Genomic DNA, 13322 nt, shown 5'->3' with positions numbered 1-13322 from the left:
AGAGGGCAAGGATCCACTCCCTCAACCTGCTGGCAACATTCCTCCTAATGCAGTTGAGGACACTACTGGTCTCTACTGCAAGACATGTTACTGTTTCAGCTGGGATTTCCAGGTCCTTTTCTGTAGAGCTGCCTTCCAGCTGAGTGGCCCCCAGTGTGTGCTTGTGCTTAGTGTTGATTCATCCCAGGTGCAGGACTTTGCACTTCCCTCTATTCAACTTCATGAGGTTCCTGTTGGCCTGCTGAGGTCCCTCTGAATGGCAGCGTGGTGCTCTGGTGTGTCTACCTCCTCCTCCTGTTTTGAGCAAAAAAATTTGTGGAGGGAGCACTCTGCCCCATCATGCAGGTCATTAACAAAATTGAACAGTATTAGATCCTGTGTTGATCACTACAGCACAAGTTCCTGACCTTCAACTAGACTTCGTAGCACTGTTAACCACCCTCTGGGCATGACCATTAAAGCAGTTTTCAGTCCTCCTCACTATCTGCTTTTCCAGCCCATGCTTATTAGCTTCCCTGTGAGGATCTTATGGAAGACAGTGTCAAAAACCTTACTGAAGTCTAGGTAAGCTGTATATACTGTTATCTCCTCATCTGCTAATCCAGATGTTTCACTGTAGGTTATTCAAGCATGACTTCCTCTTGGAAAGCCATGCTAACTATTCCTGATGAGCCTGAAAGTGGTTTCCAGGAATGGTTGTTCCACCACCTTCACAGAGTCAAGATGACCTTGACTGGGCAGTTGTCCCTTCCTTTTTGAAGATCAGAGTGACGGTTGCTTTCCTCCAGTCCTCAGACATCCTTCTCAATTCCTTTGACATGAGACAGCTCCTTCACTATTCATGGGTGCATACCATCAGGGCCCATGAGCTTACCTATGTCCAGTTTCCTTGAATATTCTCATACCTGATCCTCTTCCACTATGGGTGAGTCTTCCTTGCTGTCTACTTTCTCTGAGCCTGTGAGTGCATAGATTTCTGAAGAACAGTCTTAGTGACAGAGTTGAAGAAGGTATTCAGTACCTCAGTATTTTCCATGTTTTGTGTCACCAGGTCCCCTGCTGCCTTTAGCAGCAGGAACACATTTTCCCCAGTCATTCTTTTCCCATTCATGCACTTGCATAGAAGTCTTTCTTGTCAGATTAAATTCCAAGTGGACTTTGGCTTTTCTAACTACATCTCTGTATGCTTAGACAGTGCCTCTGTATTCCTTCCAGGATACTTATCCCTGCTTCCACCTTCTATATGCCTGTTTTTAATGTTTGACTTTTGCCAGGAGATCCTTGTTCATTCATACAGGTCTCCTGATATTTGTGCCTGGATTCCTGCTCACTAGGATAAACTGCTCTTGAGCTTGGAGGAGGTGATCCTTAAATATCTGCCAGCTTTCTTGGATCCTTTGTCTCTTCAGGATCTTTTATCATAGGATTTTCAATAGGATTTTCAGGATCTTTTATCATAGTATTTTCAGACCCCTGGAGAAGCCAAAATCTGTTTTCCTGAAGTCAAGGGTCGTGAAATTTATTTTTGCCCTCTTTCTTCCTCTCATGGTCAGTGCAGCCAAGACTGCCTTTGAATTTCACAACCTCAACCAGTCCTTCCCTGTTTGTGAATATGAGGTCCAGCAGAGCATCTCTTCTTGTAGGCTTCTCTGTCAGTTGGGTCAGGAAGTTGTCATTGATGCTGTCCAGGAACGTCCTGAATTGTTTATGCCCTCTATGTTGTCCCCACCATAAATGTTGGGGTGACTGAAGTACATCATGAGGACCATGGTCTGCAAACTACCTGTAGAAGATCTCATCTGCTGGTCAGACAGCCTATAGCAAACAGTTGTTACAATGTCACTTGTACTGTTCTGCTCTTCCATCCTTAGCTGTAAGCTCTCCTGGAAGCACACCCAGATCCCATTCAGCTTTGAAGACAGTGAACATGTTCCATAGTTGAAGCCTTCAGATGGTGCAGAAGCTTTCCTCTTGGTGCCAGAAGTCACTCTTTTCCAGACTCAGCTTTCCAGAGAGTTTTCACTTACCATTCTGCTAGGGACTGTTGTTTCCTATGTGTGTGCTGCACTTGGGGTTCAGGACCCATGAAGTAATGGGATCTCTGTGAAGATCAGGTCTTTCATCCTCTCTGATGCTGCAAAGCTTGCTCACTTTCTCCCCTAACTCCACTTGGTGATGCAGCTCTTCAACAACTGTATATCTGCTGCAAGCCGTAGGGAGAGGCTCTGTACAGTCTATGCAAATGGGGACTTGCAGGCCTGCATCTGCTATCCAAAACCCAGACTGGGACAGCTGCTTCAAGGGCTGCTGGAGTGTGTGCTCCAGTGCACCACTGAGGATGTTTGGACTGGTCAGAATGAGGATCCGTTCCTTGTACCCTTCTGCACCAATGGCTGTGTCTCAAGGCCTATCAACTGTAAAGGCACTTCAGTCTTTCTTAACAGGCAGCAACTGTAACAAAAGCTTCAGGCACCCTGGGTCAAGGACAGCTGACTGAACACATTAGAAACTGCTGGAGCTCCTTCAGACCTGCAGCACTGTGGCTCCCTTTATTTGTCCTTAGCTTGTAGGAGCATGTACCCTCAGATTTGTCAGGAAGGTCCCCAGTGTTTCTGGACCCTGTCACCAGGAGCTATTGCTCAACTGCTTGCTTTCTTGTGTCTTCTCTCCAACTATTTGTCTTTCCCTCTGCTCTTTCTGTTGCTCTTCATTCCTCTTGCTCTTCTCTTTCCTCACACTCATTCCCTCTGCCTCATGCTCCTTCTCACTTGTGCGCTTTCCCTCTCATTTGCTTTTTCTCATTCACTGTCTTTTCCTCTCTCGTTTTCCTCTGCCTCTCTTTACATGTTGCTCTTTCCCACTCCATTTTCTTTCCCTTCCTAATCAGGCTTTCCAAGTCACACTTTCCATTTTTCTTCTCTTTTGTTCTCTTCCTCCCCTCTTTTTCTCTCTCCTTCACTGTCCTTCTGCCTTTTGCATCCTTTCTCTCTCCTCTTCACCTGATTGCTCCCCTTTCTTGTTCTTGCTCTGTCTCCTTTCTCTTGTCACTGTGAATCTCTCTTTCCCTTTTGATCTCTTTACCTCATGCTGACTGTTTCTGCCTCTTTGCTTCTGTGTCCTCTCTTGTTCACTCCCTGTGAGTCTCTACCCATGCTTACTCTTTCCCTCCCCCTTCCATCTTGCTTACTGTCTTACCTTTGCTTTTCATTCCTTCTGCCCGATTAATTTCACCTTCAGTATTTTCTATCTCCTCATTTTTTCTATCTCAGTCACACTTTAGGTTTCTTTGCCCTTGCTTCTATTTCTTTGCCTCTCACTCACTCTGTCTATCCCATATACTCCTTTCCAAGTCTTCCTCCCTCTCTGTTTCTTGCCCTTCACCTGTCTTTGTCGTTTGCTTACTCTTTCTGCCTTTCCTGTCTCATGCTACCCTTGTCTCTTCCTGTTTATTCTCCTCTCTCTTAATCATGTTTTGTCTCCTCCTTCCTACTCAGTCACCTCATTTCTATATCTTTCTGCCCACTACACTCTTCTGTTCTTTCCTCTTTATCTGCCTTCCAGTCTTCTCTCTCCTCTCACTCTGCACTCCCTTCTTTCTCAATTGCCATCTCTACCCCATCTCTAACATCAAAATGTGCTTTTACTCTCTTTACCTCTCTCTCTCTCCAATCCTCTTCCCTCTTCCTCTCTCACTTCCCCAGCTTCTCCCCTTTCCTTTTGTTTTATTTCCCTTGCACATACAATTTTTTTCATGCACATTCTTCTTCTGGTTTTGTCTTTTCCTTTGTCCCACTCTTTTCTCTACTGTTTTTCACTTGTCTCTTTTGCTTTCTCACCCTCGTCTCACATGCTGTCCCCTTTCCTTTCCTTTCCTTTCCTTTCCTTTCCTTTCCTTTCCTTTCCTTTCCTTTCCTTTCCTTTCCTTTCCTTTCCTTTCCTTTCCTTTCCTTTCCTTTCCTTTCCTTTCCTTTCCTTTCCTTTCCTTTCCTTTCCTTTCCTTTCCTTTCCTTTCCTTTCCTTTCCTTTCCTTTCCTTTCCTTTCCCCCTTCCTCTGTCACATTCTCACACTCTTGCTTCCCCTCTCTCCCTCTCCTTTACTTCTCTCCTCTCTTCTACCTTTTTCTGACAATTTTATCTTTCCTGTTCCACCACATCCCTTTTAGTCTGTTTTCTGTCTCTTACTGTAGTCCACCTTTCTTGATTTCTTTCCCTTTGTCATGCTGTCTTTGTCTTTTTGTCTTCCTTTTCTGCTTTCCTCACCTTTTGTCATTTTATCTCTTTCTCAATCTTCTCCTTATTTGCTCTTTTCCCTTGTCTTTTTAGTCAATCTCAAGAGTCTCTTTGAATCTCTCCCCATTATTCTCTCTCCTCCCATCCCCTTTTCCCTTCCCTGCCTCTCTTGCCTCTTTTCTCTGTTCTTCATGCCCTTATGTGTCTCTCTTCTTTTTTCACTGTTTCTCCATAGAGCTCTCTACGTTTTGTCTCCTGCCCACCTTCTCCCTTCCTCTCTTTGCATGTATTTCTCCATCTGTCTGTTGTTCTCTTTAGACTTCCTTTCTGCCTCTCCATGTCTCTCCCTCTTTCACTCTTACTCCTCCATCCCAGTCTTTTGCTCAGTGTCCCCCATTCACCCCCACCTTCATTCGGATGGTGGAGGCCCCAGCTAAATGGGAGGAAAGAAGAAAACCAAGGATGTTGTGAATCAAGACAAGGGCAGGGAGGGCTCACTGCCAGTTACTGTTCCGAGCAAGACAGACTCCAGTACTCGACTTAGAAGCAGAGGAGTCTCTGCTCCAGCACACCTCCTCCTCTCTTCCCTCACTGACCTTGGTGTCTGCATGGTTGCTTCTCTCTCCCAACTCCTTGCAGCACCACCAGCCAGAGAAAGAAGGAAGGGACAGAAGAAAGCAGAAACAGGAAGAATCCTCTTTTTCTGGCTTCTTCTTAAAAAAGTGATAATGGAGACGTCTAATGGGCTCAGTCCCAGAAGTGGGTCTGGCTCAGAGCTGGGGAGAGTTGTGAACAACTTCTTACAGGAGCCATCTTTACAGCCCCTTCCCCCTTACCAGAAAAGGCTGTCATGTCAAACCATGACAGATCATCACATCCCTATCTCTTTTAGTGATGCCCCTGCAGATGCATTCTAGGACCTGATTTACCTTTGTTGCTGCAGCAGTGCACTGCTGGCTCTTGTTCTGCTTGTTGCCCACCAGCACCCCAGGTCCCTTTCAGCAAAGCTATTCTTCAGTCACACAGCTTGTAACTTATTCTGGACCCTTTTGTTTATTCTGTCATAGATGCAGGACTTTGCAGTGATATTTGTTAAGTTTCATACAGTTCTTGCTAGGCTGCTTGTCCAGCCTGTCCAAGTTTCTCTGTAAGATGGCTTTCCCTTCTAACATATCCACCTCAACATCCCGTTTAATGTCATCGGCAAACTTGGTGCTTTCCATTCTATCATCTGGATTATTTAGAAAGACGTTGAATAGCTTGGAGACAGGTATCGTTCTCTGGGAGACTCTGCTTGTGACAGGCTGCCAGTCTGAGTAAAAGCTGCTGATCATCACCCCTCTCAGCATGGTCTTGCTGGCCAGTTTCCTACCCATACTTAAGTAATTTCCTGCCCATCACATAGATAATTTGTGCCCCATCTTTCTAGAAGTGCACTGTGACACTGTTCATGTGTCCAGTTAGACTAGTATGTTCTAGTTTGCTAAATTTTAATTTAACAAAATAACATGGTAACAGACTATTTTAAGTCTCTTCAGAGTCTGCCTGTCCAGAACAACTGTCGGATGCAATTTTTCTTTGCACCTTTAGCTAAGATTGTTTGTTCATAAAAGTGGGTAGGAAAGCCTGTAGATGCACCTTAGAGAAAATCAAACTATAAGTTTCTTCGTTATTCCCTGAGTGAATGATGCTGATGAAAAATTCTTGCAGAAAATGGACAAATGCTAGACTAAAAAAAATTTATGATTTGTGTTTTGCTTTTAGGATTTTTAATGATTAGGTAATATCTGTTTCTTCAAAGTTTGGGCTGGTTCAATAAGAATAGGTTGGTTTAACTTTTTTTGTTTTCTTGGAGCTGAACAGAGTAACATATGCTAAGGATTAACCTTAACAGAGCCTTATGAGAAAGCCTGAGGCAATGGTAAGAGGCAGGAACAGTCACTGCATATATACCAGTGAGGCCCACCACAGAATTAGTGAGGAATAACATCAGCAGAGCACTCAGGATTTTTTGAAAATCCTGTCTTTGAGGAATGACTGGAACTCATCAATAGCCATCCTAGCTTACACGGTTATCTGTGTCAGAGGTACCTACTGAAAAGGAACAACTTTGTGGTGAAGAAATCTAGATATTACATGGCCATGTCCCCTAGAGTAGAGTTTAGCTATCTTTTTGTCTAAGTCTTTGTAAGAGCCTGCTGAATCCCATACTATAGTCCACTGTAACTTCCTGCCATGGACACTTGACCTTGCTCAGGTAGTTGTAGCATCTCTGCTTTTCTTACGGAGAAGGAGAATGCACAGGAAAATCAATGGTCATCTCCAGGTTCCTTTAGTTCTGTGACTGTAGAATATACTTGACAACCCTTTTTGCTTGCTGGCATCCACCCATTTGGACATCTGTCTATTGATAGGTTTTGGTGTTAAAAATTGTGACTCTATAGAATGAGTATGGTTCTGATTGATAGTCTATGCCAGAGCTCATCTTGTAAATTTCCAAAGCACTCTTGGTTCCCCTGGATTTGATAAAGTTATAAAGTGTTTTTTTCTGTGACAATGCAAGATTGTGTGCTTTAATCTAAAATAGCACTCTAAGAATTATACGAGATAAGAGTAGGACATGTGAGAGAAATGTAGCAAATTTCTTCTTGTTACTAAACTAATTAATATTTGCTTGTATCAGAGAATTTCTTACACATTGTAGATAGTCTGAAGATGTTCCAGAGAGACAATTGGAGTGCTACAGTGTTTGCTTCTGATTGTAACCCTTTTAATAAATGTGAGACAAATAAGATGCCAACTGTTTTTCAGAGAGCATTTGAGGGAGATCTTGGAAACTGAAACAGCAGCAAGTCAATGAGAAAAATGCCATGAATACAGTAAGAAGTGTTAATACAGTAAAACCTGCCTTCAAATACGTAAATTCAATATCCCCAGTAAGAGGTAACTTAGGCAGTGATTTTCAGCTAGAAAGGAGGAGCTAGAGGATAGGAACGCTGGGTGATAACTTTAATTCAAAGGATTCAGCACATTTCATATTGAAACCTTTCAGGAATGACCCTCTTCCCCTAGTCCCAGAAAAAACAATCTTGAGGTATTTATTCTTCACTCAAGTGCTTGTTTCTAAATATGTATATTTCTAAAGTGTATATTAAATTTGGTGGATTAGAACTAGGATGTAAAGCAGTGTATTTTAAAATTCCTTGTGGAAGGCTTTGTAGCTGTCTGGAGGTTTTTGCTTGATTTTCCAACTACAAAACCTGTGACAGACAAGTGTTCTGGGAGATGTGCTTTCACAAGAAAAGCGTTGTTTTTCTTTCGTGTTTTTGGCATCAAGATTTTTTCATTTTACAAACCTTATATTACCCATTTTAAGAGCACCTTAGAGACAGACTGAAAGATGAAAGATTTGTTGACAAAACATTGGCAGTTAGGACTTGGGAGATCCAAAGAAGCAGAAAACCTATTAATAGCACAATCTCTTGGCCATATCTTTCTACATATTAAATACTCATTTGAAGGAGAGAATTTTTCTTGAAAACCAGAATGTGCTCTAGACTATACTTAACATTTACAGTCTAAATATGGTGTGTTTAGTGGTGTAAATCTGTAGCATTCATTGCTTCAGAAATCTCTGAAGGTGTTGTTTTTTCTGCATTTAGCAGTCTTCAGCATTACTCTTGTGTGAAGTTTGGATATGCTTTGTCATTTTTAACGCATTTGTATTTCTTGTTCAGTTCCCCAGAAGCTAACTTGCTAGACAAGCTCAGTATTAGAGGCTGGATACCTGGGGTTTTTTTACTCCTGCATTATGCAGGGGCCTTAATATTGTGCTGGTTCTGACAGAACATGAAGGTAGTCTGTACAGTTTACATCCCTCTGTGCTCTACTACTTTAACTAAGAAAAGGTATTGACTGCCGTGGAGACAATTAAATATAGAGTAGCTACAACTTGATGCTTTAGATGTGTCCTGTAATCTTCTGTAGTTTTCACTGAAACAGCCCTGAGAGGTTGCAAAGTTATTTCTTACTGACTGATCTGGCTAAAAACATTGGGTATACAAGAGGCATGCCACAGCCAGTTTTCTGTGCCCTGCTGACGACTTCTTTTGCAATAACTTGAGAAGCAGATGAACTACCTGGACTGTCTTGGTCGTGTTATCTGCACAAGCCTGATCCTTGGCCACTATGTTCCCTGTGGCCTGGTGAAGCCCTGGATCCTGTGGTCACACTGTATGTGTAGGATGAGCAGAAGGAGCACACAAAGTCATTATTCTTAGCTATTCAGCAAGTTGGGTGCTCAGCAGAAGCAACAAGAAAGAACGATGCTGTACTCAAAGAACGAAGCCATTGCCTAATGTCAGAATAAGCCAAGTAGGTCTAACTGCTTGTGCTCAGTCATTCCAGTGCAGTTTTTGCAACAGCACTGACCTGAGCTCATATACCATCTCCAAAATAAACTGGATTCTCATGCCACTAATCCCCACTTGCAGTTTAACATTGTGCATACAGTGTCCTTCTATTACTGTCTCTAAATTGCACCACAGTGTTGTAGTGAGAAACTATCTAAAATTTGCCTCTGCAAGTAGGTGTCTGTGTTTTGTTGAGAGACAAAGCGAGTGCTGATTTTTTTGAAGTATAAGTATCGTATAAGCAGAGAACTGCTCATTATTTTTACTATATCAGAGTACAGAAGGAATAAAAAATTTACTTGTTCATTTGGGGATTCTTTGCAAGTAATCATAATGTGAAAATGCAGAATTTACATGTTACTAGTAAAGATTATTGTGTGCTCCCATTCCAGTATAAAATGTGAGTATCTGAAATACAGCAGCTACCTAATTTTTAAGCCAAAGAAGTGAACACAGAGAGTCAATGCAAAATAATCTTCCAGTCAGTTTCTTTATCATTTAAAAAGTATCATTTTTTTAAAAAAATTAACACCAATGATTTATGATTAGGAGCTTTCTCTCAAAGTTTACAGACACTTTCACTCCTCTCTTTTTAGTATTTCCTTGAAAATCCCATAATTCATCTTAATAAATGTGTTAGCCACAACCACTGTTAGCTTTCATCTAGCTAGTCTATCAAGTGCATTTTTTAACTCTAGAAGACGGTTTAAAAATTGCCTATATCACTCAAAAACTTCTGTTTATTCAGTTGCATCATCTAACTACTACAAAATCTCTTTTTACTCATATCAGCGTGAAAAGAGCTAAGACTCGGTGAACTGCAGTTTGCTTAATCCCCATCAACAAATGAGTTATTAAAAACAAAGCTGGTTATTTACACAAGCTCACTGAAGATAGTTAGGCAGAAGCAGGGAGCAGCCTAGCTCACTGTGAAGTCAGAGTTTCCTCAGCTAAGAAGCAAAGGAAATAGTTGTCTATGAACTGAATGTGTTTTGCAGTCATTCACACCTGCTGTTCTTAGCTGATTTTTTGACTCTTCTTTCATGACCTCTTCTTCCTTCCACTGAAAGCCTTGGGAATTTTGCTCTTGACTTCACTGGAAGACAGGACTGTATCCTAATTACTTTAATATAAAGAATAATAAGGTTAATAGTTTATGTAAAATGCTTCATTCTGTAGTTTACTTAGTCATAAGTGACTAATTCTCACAGAAGTGCTAGGCATCTTAATTTTTTATTATTTGGAAGAAGATCAGAAATAAAAACTAAGAGGAGCAGAACAGAGTCTCAGATCAGGATTTCAGTGTAAATAATTTCCACTTTTTTAATGACATGTTCTTTTGGGAACTGATGATGTAAAATGTTTTGATGGGGAGAGGAAAATGTTTTGCTTATTATTTACAAGTATATAAATGTATATTTATATCAGGATATAAGAAATATCAGGCAGTTGGGGCATCCCTTTTTTCTTTTGTATCTAGCAACAGGACAAGGGGTAATGGGATGAAGCTGAAACACAAAAAGTTCCATTTAAACATAAGAAAACATATACGAACATATATTACTGTGAGGTGGACAGAGCACTGGGAGTTATGGAGTCTCCTTCTCTGAAAGTCGTCAAAACTCGCCTGGAAAAACTATCCTGTGTGACCTGATCTAGGTTGACCTGCTTCTGCAAAGAGGTTGGACTAGATGATTTCTAAAAGCCTCTTCCAACCCCTACCATTCTATGACTCTATGATTATTCCAGTGAAATGGGTTTATTCTTTCGTTTTGTGTGAGCAGGTAAGCATCTGAATTTGGTGTGAATTATTCTCTGTGGATGTGGTTTAGGGAATGCAGACGCCTGCCAACCCAGCACCATTGCTGCGAGTTGGCACCTCAGGGGAGAGAGAAGAGTCAAAGAGCAGAAAATCCATTCTGTTTCCAATAATACATCAATGTGGTAGATTTGGACCCTGTAGGTTACATGTTGGGCAGACCTTTCTTGCAATTTCTTGCAATCTTTCTTTCTCAGTGGGCTCAGCTGAGCTAAGCTGCTGTGACAGGAATGCAGTGTATTTCTGATGTAAACCTGAGAATATGGTATTCTCTGGAGAGTGTTATGTTGACCAACTTTGCAAAGTTTCCTAATAGCACCATTTTAATGTAGCTTGGTACAATCTTACTGTCTGTAGGCAGCAGCATACTTTGGCTTATGCCCTTTACAGCAGGCTCCATCTGATTATCCATTGTACAGGCTACACAGCTTTGTGTAGAGTACTGAAGTATTTCTTCTCTGCCTCTTACCATCCAGATTCTGTGGAAAGGCACTGGAAAGCCAACAAGAGACAAAGCTGTCTTGAAACTGCTTAATGGAGACTTTAACAATTAGAACAAAGTCTGTTAAAGCACAGAACCTTCTAAGTGTGAGGTAAACTACTGGTTGCCGTTGTTGTGGGTACGATTTCTGTGCTTACACTTAATGTATTTACCCATTTAGGAAGTGTAGAGGTGATAAAGACAAGATTTGTTAGTTACATCCTTGCACCAGTAATCAGTTTTCTAACATGAAGCAGAAATCTGTTAGTATTCTTTCTACTGTGAAATAATACTGAAGAGTGGAGGAACTCTGATGCCTTTGCTACGTTGCCTGACAATAAACTCCTCTATTTTTGTTACCAGGAGTTCAACGGCAGTGGGTCACGGCTGCTTCTGCTACGCTTTAATGCATTCAATTCCAGTTGCCATCTACATTGTTTTAGTAACAGTTCTGCGTTACCACCTGTTCATATGGAGCGTCTTCTCACCAAAACTGCTCTATGAGGGAGTGCATGTGTTCATCACAGCTGCTATCTGCCTGTTCTTCACAGCCATGGATCAGAAGCACTCTTAAAAAATGCGAGATGGAAAATAAGTCTGTGGTATGCAGTTCTGCATTACAATGTCTAGGGTGTCACTGGAATGGAAGAAGGGAAATTGTGGTTTTAAATTGTTGTGCGGAATTTGAAGGGTAACCTTGTTTATTTTAGTCAAGATCAGCATCTGAAAGGCATGTCCTGCTTTAAAACTGAGTTTGCTTTAAAAATGTTGAATAAACTGTTTATGGGTAGCTTTTGTTCTATAGCTGTCATTATAGCACTCTTGAAATAACAGAATGGCAATATTACGTGATTTTAACTTAAAAACATTCATCATAATATGAATACAGACCAGTGTCTCATAGGCACTGAAAAAAATCTTTTGTACCTACAATTTTTTTACTTTCCTAGACTGCAGAATCCAAAAAGCATGCAGAATACTTTAGTGCTGTTGAGAAGGTCTTATATTCATTAGCCTTGGGGAGGGTTGTTTATTTTCTTCCTAGCATGTGCATTGAAATGATTATGAAATTATTGAATTATTATATAAATATCCCAAGTAAGATATTGTGTTTCTTTGTTTCGCATAGGCATCATTTCTATTTAAAGGCAATATTTCCTTTGAAAGATGAGTACAGTCATTATCTGTAATGGATTTCGATCTGGAGTTCAGGCACTGGATAAGAAATGCTAATGGGCTAACAAAGTAATGAACCTTTTGTGAAGTCCATTCCCTGTTAAAATCTTGTTTCTCTTTATTCATGTATAAACATTAAATCAAGTTGGTGGCAGCTGTGCTGAATATTTGATCATATTTTGTATTTTCCACACTAGGCTGGAGAGTTGTGAGCCATGAGCAGGAAATGGGTTTAATGGGCTAAGTTACCCCCAGAACAAAAGCTGTGTTTGTGTTATCTTCCCCCTAGTGACCATCTAGCCACCACTCTTTAATGTGTAATGGATTCCTAACACTGTTGTTTTCCTTGTTGAGAAGATACACATTGATGACTGTCCTGAGAATCAATATTCTTTATGTGGGTTTTTTATTTCTCTTGTATTTTTGTCCATGTTAGCAGCCAATAGATGTTAATCTAAATATATTACAGATGTAGCAGAGGAGGAGCACACAGGGAGCTTTAACTTTTGTTATAAATCTGAAACTAAAAAGCTTTTAAGCCCTGTGCAGCTGACAGCAACATCTGTTAGAATCACAGGTAACACTTATGTTATCAATGTATGTTATGTTTCTGATAGACCACATCTCAAAAAGTAGGACTTTATTTTTTTGTATAAAATAATATATATTGTATATATTAATAATAGGCCATCTTGATCACTAATAATGGATTTTTTTTTTACTCTAAATCAACAAAATTTTCATTAGGCTGGCCACATATTGCTGTTCACTTGGAGAAGAGACTGCTGGGTCTTAATGTCATTCACTGTGACCTGTTGGAAGTTTGAAAATTAAATACTTTTAATAAATTGTTGTTTGCTGCAAATTATGGGGCATTTAAAACAGCTTGCATTTGTGAATGCTGTGCACATTTACCATTTTCATAATTCTTGGCTTTTTTCTGGTTACCCGTTGCTTAGGAACCATATGGGGATTATTGACATCTTCTCTGTTTGCTTTACTTGGTTAATTCCTGAGCAATCCTCCCTAATGCTTATGCAGAACAAGTTTACAGGAGGTTTGGCTTGAAGAGAAAGAAGGCTAATATAGAGATGGAAGGATTGGAGGGGAAGTTGCTTCTGGGGTAGAGAGTTCTACAACAATATAGGGTGACATTCATAATATCTTTTGTTCCTTCTGATAATTTTTGTTTCTAGTGTATCTC

General features: G+C 40.7%; 1 protein-coding gene across 11 annotated transcripts in view; it reads left to right on the top strand.

Annotated features, from left to right (window-relative positions):
* Positions 1-13000, top strand: part of PIGG (phosphatidylinositol glycan anchor biosynthesis class G (EMM blood group)) — an 88759-nt gene extending 75759 nt beyond the window's left edge. For 4 of the 11 annotated variants that reach the window (XM_062018132.1, XM_062018127.1, XM_062018124.1 and 1 more), the window contains one exon: positions 11306-13000. In XM_062018132.1, the coding sequence (XP_061874116.1) occupies positions 11306-11516 (211 nt within the window). In that variant the 3' untranslated portion in view covers positions 11517-13000. Of the gene's footprint in view, positions 1-7041; positions 7226-10122; positions 10891-10937; positions 11055-11305 lie in introns of those variants that run through there. The other 7 variants (XR_009820845.1, XR_009820844.1, XR_009820842.1 and 4 more) reach the window with 6 other exon arrangements.
* Positions 13001-13322: the final 322 nt, after the last annotated feature.

This window comes from Colius striatus, chromosome Z (genome assembly GCF_028858725.1).
Source record: "Colius striatus isolate bColStr4 chromosome Z, bColStr4.1.hap1, whole genome shotgun sequence".
Lineage (NCBI taxonomy): Eukaryota > Metazoa > Chordata > Aves > Coliiformes > Coliidae > Colius > Colius striatus.
This window is presented reverse-complemented; position numbering and strand designations above follow the sequence as displayed.